Source organism: Echinops telfairi, unplaced genomic scaffold, assembly GCF_000313985.2.
Source record: "Echinops telfairi isolate 266 unplaced genomic scaffold, ASM31398v2 ScPeMD7_7424;HRSCAF=8462, whole genome shotgun sequence".
Taxonomy (NCBI): Eukaryota; Metazoa; Chordata; class Mammalia; order Afrosoricida; family Tenrecidae; genus Echinops; species Echinops telfairi.
The window spans coordinates 19,710,763-19,725,664 of record NW_022111324.1 but is presented as its reverse complement, the minus strand read 5'-3'; the positions used below and the strand labels follow the sequence as shown (position 1 = coordinate 19,725,664).

Below are 14,902 nucleotides of genomic sequence, written 5' to 3'. Positions count from 1 at the left end.
AGGTCTTTAACCTTGAGAACAAGACAAGACCAAAAAAACCCTGAGCCAAACCAGGAACATCTTGAAACAACCCCCACAACACAGCCAAGCCACAGGCAGCAACGCTAACGTGGCCACTGAGGAAGACAGGAGTGGTACAGCGTGCTCTGTGGGGCCATACTTCCCAATGAACTGGGAGAGACTTTGTTCATCAGCCACAGGCTGCACTCTGGCTTTCTGCACACAGATCATTCATGTAACTAACAAGGCAGAGGGGCTGTGGTTTGGAAAATACACACTGTGTGGCAGGCATTATCTGTGTAAAGATGTGCTCAAAAGATTAAAAGCTCTCTAGGATGGGCACTCTGGAAGGGTCTAAGCCAGTGAGTGGTTCTCAGCCTTCCTCATGCTGCAGCGGCCCCAACCATAAAATTATTTTCATTGCTACTTCATAACCAATTTTGCTACTGTTATGAATCATCATGTAAATATTTGATATGCAGGATGTATTTTCGTTGTTTACAAATTGTGCATAAAGCAGTGATCACAAAAACAATATGTAATTATATATTATGAAATATTTATTTCTAATGACAAATAAATTTTGTCCTGAAGCATGGTGTAGCATGGATAACAGTCTTCACGCTGGGTCCTCATAGGTGGGCGGACCTGCTTGTGGGCGGACCCGCCTTGAGGTGGAAAGAGGAGCAGTGTCTCGGGTCTTAAGACCCCTGTGAAAGGGTTGTTTGACCCCTCAAAGGGGTCACGACCCACAGATTGAAAATCGCTGGTCCAAGCAAACACAAGATGTGTGGACGCTAGTTAAATGTCCTGTTTTTCAGTACTTTTTACCTGTACGTTCATGCTAAGGCACGCTCTTCCTGATGTTAAACTATGCCTTCAGAATGTTGTTTCTACATGTTTTTTCTTTCTTTTTCTCTAAGTGTGGTAAGACTCAGAGGCATGTGAGAAGTGAGATAATAATCTTTGCATACAGCACCAAGTTTACTTTGAAATGTTTAAAGTTAAAGTTTATTTGTATTCTTTGTAGGAATATCAATAAAAGACCTCAAACATATCTATATCTGTACATGTACAAGAACTGTCAAAAATTATTCACAGAACAAAAATAAATCTTCTTTAGAACAAACCCAGGTAATGAAATGCAGATATGGGGCTCACATATGGAACAATCTAAGTGCTACCAGCACAAAAATATGGCTTTAAAAATAAAATAAAATCTTGAGTTTTGTTTTTCTAAGGTGTATTTCTCTTTCTTGAAATAAAAATAAATTATTTAGAGCTATCATTGTAAAACAGTCGTGTGTAAGGACACACTCTTATTAAGGCCCTGGAGATGAGGGAGGGAAAATCTCTGATTTTAGAAGGTAAATTCCTCACAGGTGTGATTTGGGTGAATGTGCTGCTGCTGTCTGCTTGAGTTCATTATAGTCTAAGAAATGTTTAAGCACCAGTCGAGATGTAGCCTTTACTACTTATTTGAACTTTTCTGCAAGGTGGTGGTTTGAGTCAACTACTACTGAACCTTTCAGTGACTGAGGAATTAAAATGTTTTCCCTTGGGAGATTTGAAATGACATAAATGTGAGATGTATACATAAACATCTGCACCCACACACAATTGATGGAGACCACTGAAAATGAGGTTCTATGGAGAACTTTCTAGAACAGATATATCTGATTTTAAATGCCCACACCGAGAGAGTTCCCTATGGAAACATGATGGTATTTCATTGAAAACTAAGAACCGAGCAGGAACTTAGTGTACATGTTGAAATGAAGTGTGGGTTATAAAACACTGCCTGCCTGTTCCTTGAACTTCCCAAGTCTTGTTGGGTTGACTGAGCCAACAGCTGAGGGTTAACAGATCAGTAATCAAAGTCAGTTCTTTCTCCATCAGTGAAGCCTCCCTTTCTTCCCAGGACTCCCCATGGCACCAATAACAATATTTAGGTTACTGGGGACAATGTCAAACAAGATCAATTTCGAGTGAATTGAACTTATATTTGCATATAACACATATTGTACATTTTAGGAGGAAAGAACGAATGTCATAAGCTTTACAAACAAAACTGTCTGGGAATCACTACTGTGGGATGGATTAACCCTCAGAACGGGCAGGCCTCGGAAGTATGTGCGCGTGTGCGCCCATGCAGATGCACGGCTGCCTACAGGCCCAATTATCCGGTTTGGAAGCGCCAGCGAGGGCTATGCCTCCTGCTTCCCTGAAGCCACTGGGCTGTGGACAGGCATCAGTCCCTTTTTGGTTCATGTATCTTCCTCAGGTGCTTTCCCTGCTCATGAGATATTTATTCTCCCCCATGCACATTTCATCACTCTCGTCTTTCCTACACTCGGGGTATTCAAAACTGGATCAGGACAACAAGAGGATGTCTCTAGAACCAATGCCAATCATTCAAACATGAAAAGAGCCTATTTAAAAATGCAACACTCCAACATTTCCTCTCTTAAAAAACAAAACAAAACAAACCTAGTAAAGTTAAGTCCTTCAACTAACTTGATTGATAGGGAAAAAGACCCACCAGGAACAAAGTATCCCAAATTCTCCGCCAGAGGCTCTCACGGTGACATTTAAACAGGGCAGGGAGTGGAGCAGACTGCCGTCTGACTTTCCACAACATGAAGACCACGTAGAACATCTCCCAGGACGTGGCTGAGACAAGGGAGGGACGCTGCTGCAGAGTCTCTGGTCCGGAGCCAGGATTACTGTGGGGCGGAACTTTGGGTTTGAGGTAACCCTGGGCCTTCCTCCAGCTCAGTCCCATAGCCAGCCTGCTCAGGAACTCCAGATTGAAGGGCAACTAATTTTAAGAGGAAGGCAAACCACCAGTGCAGGCTTTTTTGATGGCAGTTGTCTTGCTCTGAGGCTTTCAAAGAACTGATCCCACCCTCGCCAGCCTCTGAGGACAGAGGGAAGCTCGGCGCCTGTAAGAATTACAGGCCTAGTAGACAGAGATCTGCACACACGCCTGAGGGCAGAGGGTAACTGTTTATAGAAAGGGGCAGAAGTCCAGACAGGAACCCTTGTGTCCTTTCACCCTCAGCAGCACAGCCTAGCACCATCAGAAGAAAGGGGCGCTAGGAACCCCTCCGCATGGGAATTCTGACTGGCTCACTATCACGCAGAAAAGCAGAACGCTGCAGCAGCGTGCTTACCTCACCCCAAGAGCCCACTGGTCCTAGTGCCTGGGATGCAGCCAGTGCTCCAGCGTCCATTGTCCTTGCCCGGTTATCACCTCCCCGCTGTCATGGCTTTTTATTGCAGAGACTCAGGCAATACAATGACCTGACAGACTCTTTTCTGCTTTTTAGGCCCAGGAAACCTATTGCTCGTGATATGAAAGGGGAGCATGCAACTCTTTTCTTGAATTCTACCAACATTTGACTATATTCTTTGTAATGGACAAGTCTGGTGGTCAGCCAGGCAAATGCTGAGGGAGCACGTCACCCAAATCCTGAATCCCACTCACCCTGCTCTGCCCTGCCCCCCATCAAGGAGTACAAGACTCTGTTATCCTAGCCCCCTTGTTTCTCTTCAACCAGGAACCTCCGCCTAGCAAAACAGAAGTTATGTACCTATTCGAGCTGAAGGAACACCTCCATAAAAATTCATTATCCAATGTTGCTGCTTTCTCCTATATAGGTTCTATAGACTGCAGTATTCTCTAAAGAAACAGAAAATGACTCAGATAGGCTCAAATTACAACCCTAAACTTAACAGCTGGCAACAACTCTGAACTTCCATCCTGAAACCCTGCCCCTACTCTTTTCATTTAAGATAACTTGATAACAGGGGCTGTACCCTCTATTCCAAAGTTGCAGGCATTCAATCTTCCAATGCTGACAACCTTGTCTGGAGCTCCCACCAAGATACACTGCATCCGTCAAAAACACATCTGACTTTTTTGTTCCCCTTGGCCCCCATTCAGGTAATCTTTTCAGTCTTCTATAATCCATCACCAACACTCGAGAGCCCCCAAACCTCCATGCAAGAGACCACTCACATTACATTCTCTAAGCCATTGGAAAGAACAGTTCTTTTACCCGGTTTTCTGAGGCATACTGGGAGCTTTTCACATGGGAGAAATTAAACGTGGCCAGAGATGGGATGCTCTGCCAGCGAGAAAAGCTGATGCTTATGTTTCCCTGCCCCCGAACAAAGGGCAATGCTTCAGCACTGCTAACTCATTTTCCCGAACGACCTGGCTTTGACCACACTGTGCCCTCATCTTGGGCAGGGCACTAACTGGTAAAACAACTAACTAGCAAGGGTCCAGAGAACACCTGGCCATGAGGTCTGCGGAGCAGTTAAGCATGGTAAGCCCCCTTCAAGATTACTGTCTGGAACTAACAGAGGTTGTTAGGAAGGAAAGGTTTTCAAAAGACTCTGGGGGGCAAAGGAAGGGCCATGGTGTGGGTTACTCAAGTGCAAGGGTTACTACAGAGCTCCACGTGAGGGAGGCGCTCAGGAGAGCAGGGCACAAGCCCAGGCCCTGGAGAAAGAAGGAGGGCATGGGGGCCAGTGTGGGCTTCACGAGAAAGAGACACAAACGGTCCCCTAACAGCCTCTGTGATATAGACAGGCCAATCTGTGTCACCTCACGCACATGGGACCCTTGGGTCTTTTCCTCTTGCCCCTTTCCTTTTGTATTTCCTTACATTTTCAAACTTAAAACAAACACCATTAACTCAATGAGAAGCATCGCTGCTTTCTCAAGATAGAAACGGCTGCTTAGACCTTGCTTAAAGGGATTCAAAATCCTTTTTGAACATTTCATATCTGACAGCTATGACAGAGAAGGCATGGACTGTTCCCATTTGTGCAGTTACATGTACATGTGTGGGGATAGATATGCAATGTATATTATATTTATACAGAATATGTCAGTTTAACATGTAACATTCCATACTTTGATAATCAGGGCTGCATTCAAGATGACACGTCACACACCTCTAGGAAAAAGGGACTAAGTCGGTCTCGGCGGCTTTTTCTTCCCTGTAACACAGCGTCCCAAAATGAAGTCTGATGACGAGGTTGACGACGGCTCATTACAGCCAGGCGCCCTGGGAGCCTGGCCTTCACAGCCTGCTGGGAGCAGCGCGGGCAGGTGCCATCCGTCCTCACACTCTCAGCTCCCTTTTCATCAGTCATCCTCACTCTTATGAGGGTGCCGCTTCACCTCTGGATCTCCTTTCCAATTGTACTGAGAAAGTAAGAGTCAAAAGAAGCAATTTCAAAGTTGAAGCCCTAGGTTAGAATTACCCCGACTACAGATTCGCCAGTACAAAGGATACAATATTTATCCTGAACTAAAAGTACAATTTCCAAGTAGGAAAATTCTTTTTGAAATCAGGGCATATTCAGAGAGTCCTGCTATTGGTGAAGTTAGCCCTTTTCTGTGAGGAAGGGGTGGGGAGGGGTGGCTTTCGGATGGCTTATGGGTAGCATTCTCAAGGGCCTTGAAAAGTGTGTGGGAAAATTGCAGTATCTTTTAATTTGATTTTTCTACGAACTCTGTGAAGCCCCGTGTAGGTGAAAAAATCCTTCTCCAGGGGAAAGTAAACCCTGCTGGCGAGGATGCGCCCACCAGCGGAGAGGGAAGGGCAGTATATGTGTGAAGGTGAATGAAGGTGGTAAGTAGAGACACAGATACTAATAGTTTCGTAAACTCTAAAGAGGAAAATCCAACACTCTTTATTATAATTGGGATTTTTTTTTTTTAAAAACCCTATCTAAAACGGAGGTCTATCTGCCATAGACAGACGGGACTAAACATTGACAGGAGCACAACAGAACTCACTCCTGAAGCCCAGTTTGGATGTAACAGCTCTGAGCTGTGTCCTCTGAACGTGAACCCCCAAATCAGATGAGCCACCTGACCAGAATGAGTCTTGCTTGATCAGCGGGGTAAATGATGGTTTTTGTTTAGATCTTGGTCTTTGGATCTAAGGTTTGGTTGGATCTTGGCATGTTTTCTGTATGGACATGGGCCGGAGCAGGATTTTTAAACGGGCAGATGAATCCCTGAAAGTTCACTCTGACGACGTCCTACTGCACTGTGTGCTTCTGTCAGTCAGACCCTCGGTCTCTAGCTTCATTCACACCTAACTCCTACGTTTCCTCCTCTAAAAACTGTAGTGCTTTCAACAAGAGGAAAACAATAATAAAAATAGCAATAATTAAAAAGGTAATCTACATTAGTTGCTTCCTTCTGGTATATTACAGTGGCATTTTCTGTACATGGCCCAGAACTAAGTTCCCTTATGTACAAAGAGACCCGGAGGGCAAGTGTCGACCCTGGAGTCTCAGCCTTATGCCTTGAAAAACCAGGATCCTTTCTTCCATCATCTGGTCCTTCTGCCTTCGCAACACTTTTGAAAACCAGAGGGGCTGGAGGAGGGGCGGGAAGGAGCTCGGGCGCACTTCCTTTGGTCTCCCTCCGCAGCCCGTCTGCTTTCGGCGCACAGTCAGCAGCTGCTGTTTTTGAATTCACCATTCTCCGTGATGGAAAGCTTGGTGGGGCTGGTGGGGGAGATGCCGTTGCGGACCCGCATGCTGTACCGCTCCTTCACTTGGGTCAGCGCGCTCATCAGTCTGGTGTTGGCCGAATCCAGGGACACGATCCGTTTTTCCTACAACACACCAACCGGGGCTTTATTTAGACCGCATGTAGCAACCCCGCACCACGACACACCCTTGCTTTTGGAAACCATTGCACCAACGCTTTGTATTGGACAGCAGCACGCATGATGCTCCCAGACAAATGGAACGTCTCTGCCTCTTTCTGCACATCAGTCAGTCAGTGGGAGCTCCCCTTGGGCCCAAGGGGTCTCCATGCATCGCCTCTCCTCTCCTTTCTGCAGGTAGCGCTATGGGCAGGGCAGGGAGGTGTCTAGCTGCCTTGCACACCAGGGAGTGCTTTTTTTTTTTCTCCCAACATGGAAACAAGGAATTGGGAGGCGACGAAAGAAGCACCAGAGGTTTCATTTCACAGAGGTGGAAGTGCATGTGATCTATGGGCTCCGAGAGCCAACGAGGGCGCATCAGTCACAGCTGGGCGCGGGTTCACATTGTGCTCAAAATTAAAACCATACGCGGTGGCAGTTTATATCACCGACAAAGTGAGGATGCAACAGCAAGAGAGGGAAAGCAGCCAAAAGCTCAGCCTGGGGGGTGACTTGAGTGTGGGAGCGGGATGTGGCTGGAGGGGACGCCATAAACATGACACATGAGAGACACACAGAACACACGGCTCCTAGGCCCATTCCAGCTCAGAGGCACTCACGCCAGGGCGGCTACCCATAAGGAGATTGTTTGTATTTTGCTTTGGAATCTCTGAAAAAACAAAACAAAAACCCAAAAAACCCAAACCAAAAATACACCTTTTATTTTCGTTTGGACTATATTACTTTGGATCAAAGGATTGTGAAATTTACAAAAAGATGGTGGTGGGGGTGGAGGTGGTGGAGGCAGAAGGGAAGGGCCAAAACACAGTTGAGAGGGCAGTGGGACTGTCTAACACGAGAGAGCCACTCTACTCTGAGCTAGCCAGCTCTCGGCAGACCTGTCCCATGTGCAGTCTACGCTTTTCAGGAACAAGCTAACTCTGAAAAAGACAGTTTGGCCGATAAATGATAAGGGGAAGTACCCCAAGAACAAGCCCAAATCCCAGAGGGCTGTTCTCTCTTTGGGAGATGCTGGGTTTCCTGGGACAAGCTCATTGGGCACCAGCAGTTGTGGGCCCGAGGGCTGGTTGCTATTATAGTAGTGGCTACCTGGGGCCATAGTACAGCACCGCTCTGGGGGGAGCAGGCTGACAGATGGGTGCATAGGTAGTCCATTGTCCGGGAGGAAAAACAGAAGACTTTAAAAAATTCATGGAAAAATTCTATTTCAAGTCCATTTTTTCCACAAATTCTTTGAAATCCCTTTGTACTTAGGCAAAACTATATAAAAGAACAACAATCAATGCTTCCCTGTAATCTCCTACTTTGTAGGGGGGGGGGCGGCGGAGAAGCATCTGCATGGCAGATTACAGGGTAGTCTGAGTTTCAAAACTTATGGGGTGGGGGGAAGAACTCTAAAACATTAGCTTGCACTTGTCACTATTATTTTAAAAAAACCCCTCCTTGCCCTGATGGAAGACATAGGGGGAGACATAAAGTCAATCTGTGCTACTGCCTGAGCTGACCACTGATCTGGCATGAGTAGACACTTTCTACCTCAGGCCTCTGAGTCTGAAGGATAGGCGACACTCACAGAAAGACTCGTGAGGCTTTTCATATTTTTGAGGTTTACAAAACAATACTTAAAAAATTTTAGTCCTAAGAGTTTACTGTGGTAATAAGCACAGATCTTTTAAAAGTCACTGGATAAGGATTAGACAGTGGGCACCAAAACCTAAAAGAGTATCTATAAACAGAACAAGGAACAACTTATTAAAGTGAGAACAAGTTATTTCACTATAGGGATAAATTGGAGGTCTTAATACTGAGGAAAGCTAGATTCATCAGAGCTCATTAGAAAAAAGGAAAAAAAAGTTATGTCTTTTAGTATTTGATTTTGCCAGGGCCAAAAATAAGGCCAAGAATGATTCTCAATGGCTATTGTCTAAAAGGGTAAAATTCAATCCAAGCAGCCCCTCATAAATAGCTCAAAGTTCCCAAGTAGGGTGACCTCTGTAATTCCCTGCTGTGCAAATCCTCAAAATCAGACAAGAGGCAAAACAATACTAGTAATGGGAAAAAAAATCAAACAGGGATTTTTGAAAGGCAACTTTAGTTGGCAAAAGATGCCCTGACATTGAGCATCTGCCTGGATTGGCAGCCAGAGGGATCTAGTCGGTTCCTGACACGAAGGGTTTCTGGGGGGAGTGGCAGGAGCTGGAATGTGTAGGAGGCCAGTGCACTGGGCCAGGCTGGCGACTGCTCAGCTAGAGAACGGACAGGGTTTACTTGCCTGTTTGAATAATCTCATCTCCATTTATGACCTGTAATTTAACACAGTGGAGATATCACTTGCAACAGTAACTAGGCAGCTGCTTTGCTTCCCCTAGGAGGAAGCCCTTCTCTTATCTCCATCTGAGGCTCATGGAGAGATCCGGCGTCAATGTCAACTCAGCTGGGGAGGGAATGAGAGGTGACACATTGCCTGCTCTGGTAAGCTTTAAAAGCTGGTTCCTCAGTGCCCTCCCTCCCCAGGCCCATGCTACCAGGTCTGGGACATGGGGTCCTGTCACTCCTAATGGAACTTACTTTGGGTGGAGTATCAGCGATGCAGTGCTCACTCTTTCCCAGGCCCAGTCTAGGGAGCGGCTGACCCAAGCCTGGTAGTGTGCATTGACTCAAGGACAGGGAGAGGCTGACTCCAGGCCGTTTTGTGAGAGCACGGGGCTGCTGAGAGATGAAAGCCAGGTCACTGGGTACCCGACCTGTGAGTATTTGGGGAAATGTTAGGCCTACACTATATTCTTTTCAGATTTTTTTTTTGATGCTAGTGACATAAAAATACAGGTTACCTCACTGGGAAGTACTCATCACAAATATGTCTTCATTCTATTAAATGACGCCAGAGACTCCGCCAGACTTGGACTCACAAGGTGAAAGATTAGACTCACAAAACAAAAGATCTGATACAAAAAGTCATTCATTACAAAGGATGTCAAAAGATGTCCAAATGTTTTTGCTATAAGAAGATATTAATGTATCAATAAATGCAATAGCTTGAACTTGGAAACCCTCTTTTGAAGGAAGTGATAATTGGCTCACTATTTCAAAATGTGTTCTAGAAGAGTTTATAAGTATTCTTTAGGCTCTCTGGTAGAATAATTTATTAAGCAGCAATACCTATGTTTGAATAGCAACATATATTTAACAAACTCTAGTGTGGTTTGATCTGTGAGCTGAGAGGGGTGGTTGCTGCTGAACAGCCAATAGGAGCAGCTGAAGACTGACCTGACCTATGCAAGGTGCCTTTGGTTCCACCAAAATAGCTTGGGGAACCGGGTCATTGGAGAACCACTGCCTTGAGTTACGGAGCCCCACTGTTATCCAGGTTAGCCAGGTCAGATGCACGGGATGAACTGCTGTTTGGAAACCATTTCTCCATCTTGACAGCATGACACTTCTAGTCAGCTGAGAGGAAGCTGTTTATTTCCAGGGGGTTTTGAGCACTCATTAAGAAGATTCCCTCCCTGGCATTCACTGTCCATGACGATGACTCTTGCTACTCACCCAGTTACCTTGCTCTAGATCTCAAATAGGGGCCAGGAGGAGAGTACAGCTCTTCAGAAGCAAACGAGGGACAGGGAATACCGACACACAGAGCTGAACCCCCCACAGCTTCAGACTGTCTGTCTTTCAACCAGCTCCAGTTATTAGAACAGCACGGTCGTTAGAAAATTACTCCTGCTTTATCCTGTCATATTGAATACTCAGAAGTACAAATTCAGCAACGTTCGTCTTCCTGACTAAATTTCCTTCTTTATCTAGGCAGTTACTCTGGGTAAAAAAAAAATTCTTTTTCAGTAGAGAAATGGCTACCTCAAAGCATTCACCTCAGGGACACCTGGCCAGGGTAAAAAGAAGATCAAGTCAGTTAATTACAGCAGACTTTTAAAAAGTGATTGTTAGTGGGCCCAAATATTCCCCGACTAAGGAGTTCACAGAGGAGCCCATAATCCTCAGGGGGAACCATGCTGATGAGGGGCAATCCACTCCATACCTGGTGGCAAGGCCAGACAGTGGCGGCCCTGGAAGGATACGCCTCAGAGCTGTGCTTTCAGTCTCACTCTCAATTCCTTTGAAAAATAAATGCATCCCACGTGGACCCTCTATAGAAACTAAGGTGTTCCATGCACATGGAAGGACATGGAGCATGATACGCAGAGAAGGGAGCATGACATTTGTGAGTAAAGACCTTGTTCCCAATTTTATTGTTACATTTGGGACACAACATGGCAGTTAGACGTGAGACATGCAAAACTGGCTAAGCTGTCCTCAGGGATATTCAGCAGCTGGATCAGGCACCATCAAAACCGCATTCCTTCTGCTATTTGTTTAAGTCTCAGAAATACAACCATATTCTGCACTGATAAGATGAAGATGAATGAGATCCTGCCTACTGGATTTTGTGTTGATCACTAAAGTAACCCTGTGGGCTGCTCCTGGCAGTCACCTGCCCTGTTGGTGTCACAGGTATAAGCTGCAGTGAGTAGAGATCCAGGTTCCGATTTCATCAACCTTTTCTTTTACCAAGTTTTATCAAAAGAGGCTCTCTAAGCACAGCAACAACAACAAAGGGCAGCCAAGCAAATTCCAAGCAGCAGTGCCAAACCCCGGACTGAAAGGAGAACAAGGAAAGGAATCTCTCCCACTCTGCCTCCCCTGCAGCTCTGCTGCTTCTGGGGCTGGCGGCTGACTGCACAGTGGACGTGACTGACAAGACCGTGAATGTCACAGCTACGCAATGGTCAGTGGAAGTCACAAGTCAGACAAATGCAGTGTCCTCTTCAAAGTTACCCCTTCAGAGAATGCCCACCTTTCCACAAGGAGAGAAGGAAATCCCATCATGCATCAGTTTGAGATTTGTCAAGCAACTTCACATAGCAAGCTAATGCTTTGCTGGGTGAACAGACTTGTCACCAGTGAGGGGGAAGGGAAAGGAACGAAGGTCACATAGGAACTCTTTCAATCCTCAAAAAGTAATGTCAAGAACTTTTCACAGACCAATTTTCCTGCCTTGGCATTTGCAAAGAATGGGAAGGCAGGAAACAACATTTACTCTGAACAAGTGCCTTCTACTAGGTTTGGAGTCTGCTCACCTGTGCATCAATGATTTTCTGCTTTGCATCAATAACTGCTTGCATCTCTGCATGATCCTTCTTCAATTCCTCTTCCACAGCCATTAGCCTAGAAGACAGCAGGAAGGAGACATTCACATCTTCACATTCACTAGCACAGAGAACAAGAAGCTCAGAACGCACAAGAGCTCAGTAGTTTTTCTCCTTTCTAAATACTGCTATCTTCAACCATCTTTCCCTTCTTCTCATCCACTTTGGAAGAACCCACAGTCAAAGGGTGACTCTTCTGTGATGAAAGCCCATGTTCGTCTTCTCGGGAATGCTTCTCTTGCAATCATTTCTTCCATGACTATTTGATCTGTTCGATCATCCCCTCAGCATAACTTAGTTCAACCTAAAATATCACAGCTTTTAGTACAATTATCAAAGCTAAACCCAAGCCATTGCCGCTGAGTCAATTCTGACACACAGAGGCCCCAGAGGACAGGGCATGGTCTCCGAGGCTGTGAGTCTTTCTGGAAGCGGACTGCCACATCTTTCTCCTGCAGAGTAGCTGGTGAGTCCAACTGCCTACCTTTCGGCTAGCAGTCATGCACTTAACTACTGCATCACTGCCGCTCCTTAGTAAGATCATTAGGGACCTTTATACTACTAAAGTAATAAGTCTTTCTAACCTCAGGTTACCTGACCTTTCCATAGCTGAAAATATTGACACCTCATGCATGGGCTATGGAGCTTGACTGCCTGCATTGAAATCCTGGCCCCACCACTTACTGTTCGACCTTGGGTAGGTAGGTGACTTCATGAGCCTCTGCTTGTTTCTTTGTAAAATTAGAAAAAGACCGTTTTTAAGGATTATAATGAAGAGTAAACAATTTATTATTTGTAAAGTACTAAGGTGTGCCTGATCCAAGCTATGGTGTTTTCAATCACCTCATGCATCTGAAAGTTGGACACTGACTAAGGGAGACTGAATGAACCATCGAGGGATGTGAACTACGGCGAGAATATGGAAAGTACTATGGACCGCCAAAAGAACAAACAAGTCTGTCCTGGAAGGAGTACAGTCAGGATGCTCCTTAGAAGCAAGCATGATGACGCTTCATTTCACGTTCTTTGGACGTGTTAACAGGAGACCAGTCCCTAGAGAAGGACATCTTGCTTGATAAGGTGGAGGGACACCGTAAAAAGAGGAAGGCCCTCAGTGCAATGGACTGAAACAGTGGCTGTAACAATGGAATCAAGCAGGATAATTGTGAGGATGATGCAGGGCCAGACGATGTTTTGTTCTATTTACATAGGGTTGCTATGAGTTGAAACCGACTCCATGGTGCCTAACAACAACAACAAAAACAACAAAGTTCTTAGGTAAGTGCTATATAAGTGCTTGGTAAAATCCACCTTTCTCATAATCTCCCCCAAGGGATTCCTGTGCGGCACAACGGGTCAAATGTCACTATTAACCAAAAGGTTGGCTTTTGAACCCACCCAGAGGTGCTTTGGAAGAGGCGTGCAGTCTGCTTCTGAAAGGCCCCAGCCTGGGAAATGCTATGGAGGACCACAGGAGTTGCGGGTCAACTCGACTGCAACTGCAGCCTCACATTTAGGAAATTTTAAGAACTATAGCCAGCTATTGCTGCTCTTCTCTGGGGCCTTTGTGCATCTCCCCACCTCTCCGTTGCCCCTCCACCACCAAGGGCTTCTCCGACCTGCTGATGATGCTCTTCATCTGGCTGTCCTTCTCTTCCTGCTGCCTGCGCAGCCGCTCCTCACTGTCCTCCAGCCGGGCTTTGTACTCCAGCAGCAGCTTCTGCATCTGTTGCTCCTGCACCAGCAACCGGCGCTCATACTCCTCCAGACGCCGGCTCGACACTCTCAGGCGCTCCTTGAGCTTAGTAATTTCCTGCTCGTACTAAAGCAGAGGAGAAGAGGAGTCAGAGAGGGAGAGAGAGCAATGGATGCAGTTTGAGCGGCCGCTGGCCATGTGCTGCTAACCTTCTTTAAAGTTATCAACACTCATAAATGGTAACGCCACTTGGCTTTCTCCCTAAAATTACATTTTCAACCTTTACTTAGCATTTACAATCTTTATATTTATGTAGCTCTCTCTACATTAGACTTCCAGTTGCTGCAAGTCACATCCCATCTGTGAAGGTATCATATGGGAGCAGGTGAAAAGCAAGCTTAAGCATGAAGCCTGACAAATCACTCCACACCAACAGGAAAGCTTCGGCATCATTATCTGCACTGCGAGGTCTCTGACACAACGCCGCTCCCTCTTTCTACGAGGACCATTCCTTCAGAAAACAAGCAACATTTCTGTAACGCTAAGCTACTAAACCACTGAGCAGGGTTTGATGGCACGTAGTAGGCCATTACTGCCTTTTCTCCAACTGTAAAGGTGTAAAACACACTGGTCACTAGAACTGATTAATACCGCCCTTTGGCCCTGTTACAAGGATACCCAGAGGCCCAATGGGTTATGAAGTGGGTTGCTAACGGCGTAGTCAGCATTAGGAAGCCATCGGCTGCTCCTCGGAGAAAGATGAGGCTGTCTGCTCGGGGAAAGACTTACAGCCTCAGAAACCCAAAGGAGCAGCTCCACTCCACTTGTGCAGGATCCTCCGAGTCAGAATCGACTCCATAGCAGTACGTCTTCTTGTTGTTGTTTTTAAAACCCATTTCATGATGTGGCTCAACTGTTTATTTGGTACCACTTCTGGGTACAGAGATGTCTATTTTCTCACTAGTTAACTTTATATGAATTCAATAATTCACATGGTTATATGGGTCCTTTCTTACATGGAAGTGTAATTATTTTTAATTGTTACGATTTTAAAAAACCAGAAAGGCCCCATCTTTGCAGCCTCGCATTTTCTAAGCTATATTCACACTTTCTAAGCATGATGAGAAGCATAAACTTTCTTGTGGTCTACGTATGTTCATCAGTGACTATGAGACCTTTGCATGGTGCTTTATAAAATGTGATTTGTTTTCATATAAAATTACCTCATTTACAAGGGAACAACAAGCGATCCAAATTGGTGGGGAGGTGGGTGTGGGAGACCTGGTAGGGCAGGA

General features: G+C 45.7%; 1 protein-coding gene across 4 annotated transcripts in view; it reads right to left on the bottom strand.

The window, feature by feature from the left end:
• Positions 1 to 983: 983 nt before the first annotated feature.
• Positions 984 to 14,902, bottom strand: part of RASAL2 (RAS protein activator like 2) — a 111,473-nt gene continuing 97,554 nt past the window's right edge. For 2 of the 4 annotated variants that reach the window (XM_045297917.1, XM_045297919.1), the window contains exons 14-17: positions 13,531 to 13,733; positions 11,843 to 11,930; positions 8,980 to 9,010; positions 984 to 6,653 (exon numbers count right to left, since the gene is read on the bottom strand). In XM_045297917.1, coding sequence (XP_045153852.1) covers positions 6,511 to 6,653; positions 8,980 to 9,010; positions 11,843 to 11,930; positions 13,531 to 13,733 — 465 coding nt within the window. In that variant the 3' untranslated portion in view covers positions 984 to 6,510. The remainder of the gene's footprint in view (positions 6,654 to 8,979; positions 9,011 to 11,842; positions 11,931 to 13,530; positions 13,734 to 14,902) is intronic. The other 2 variants (XM_045297918.1, XM_045297920.1) reach the window with 1 other exon arrangement.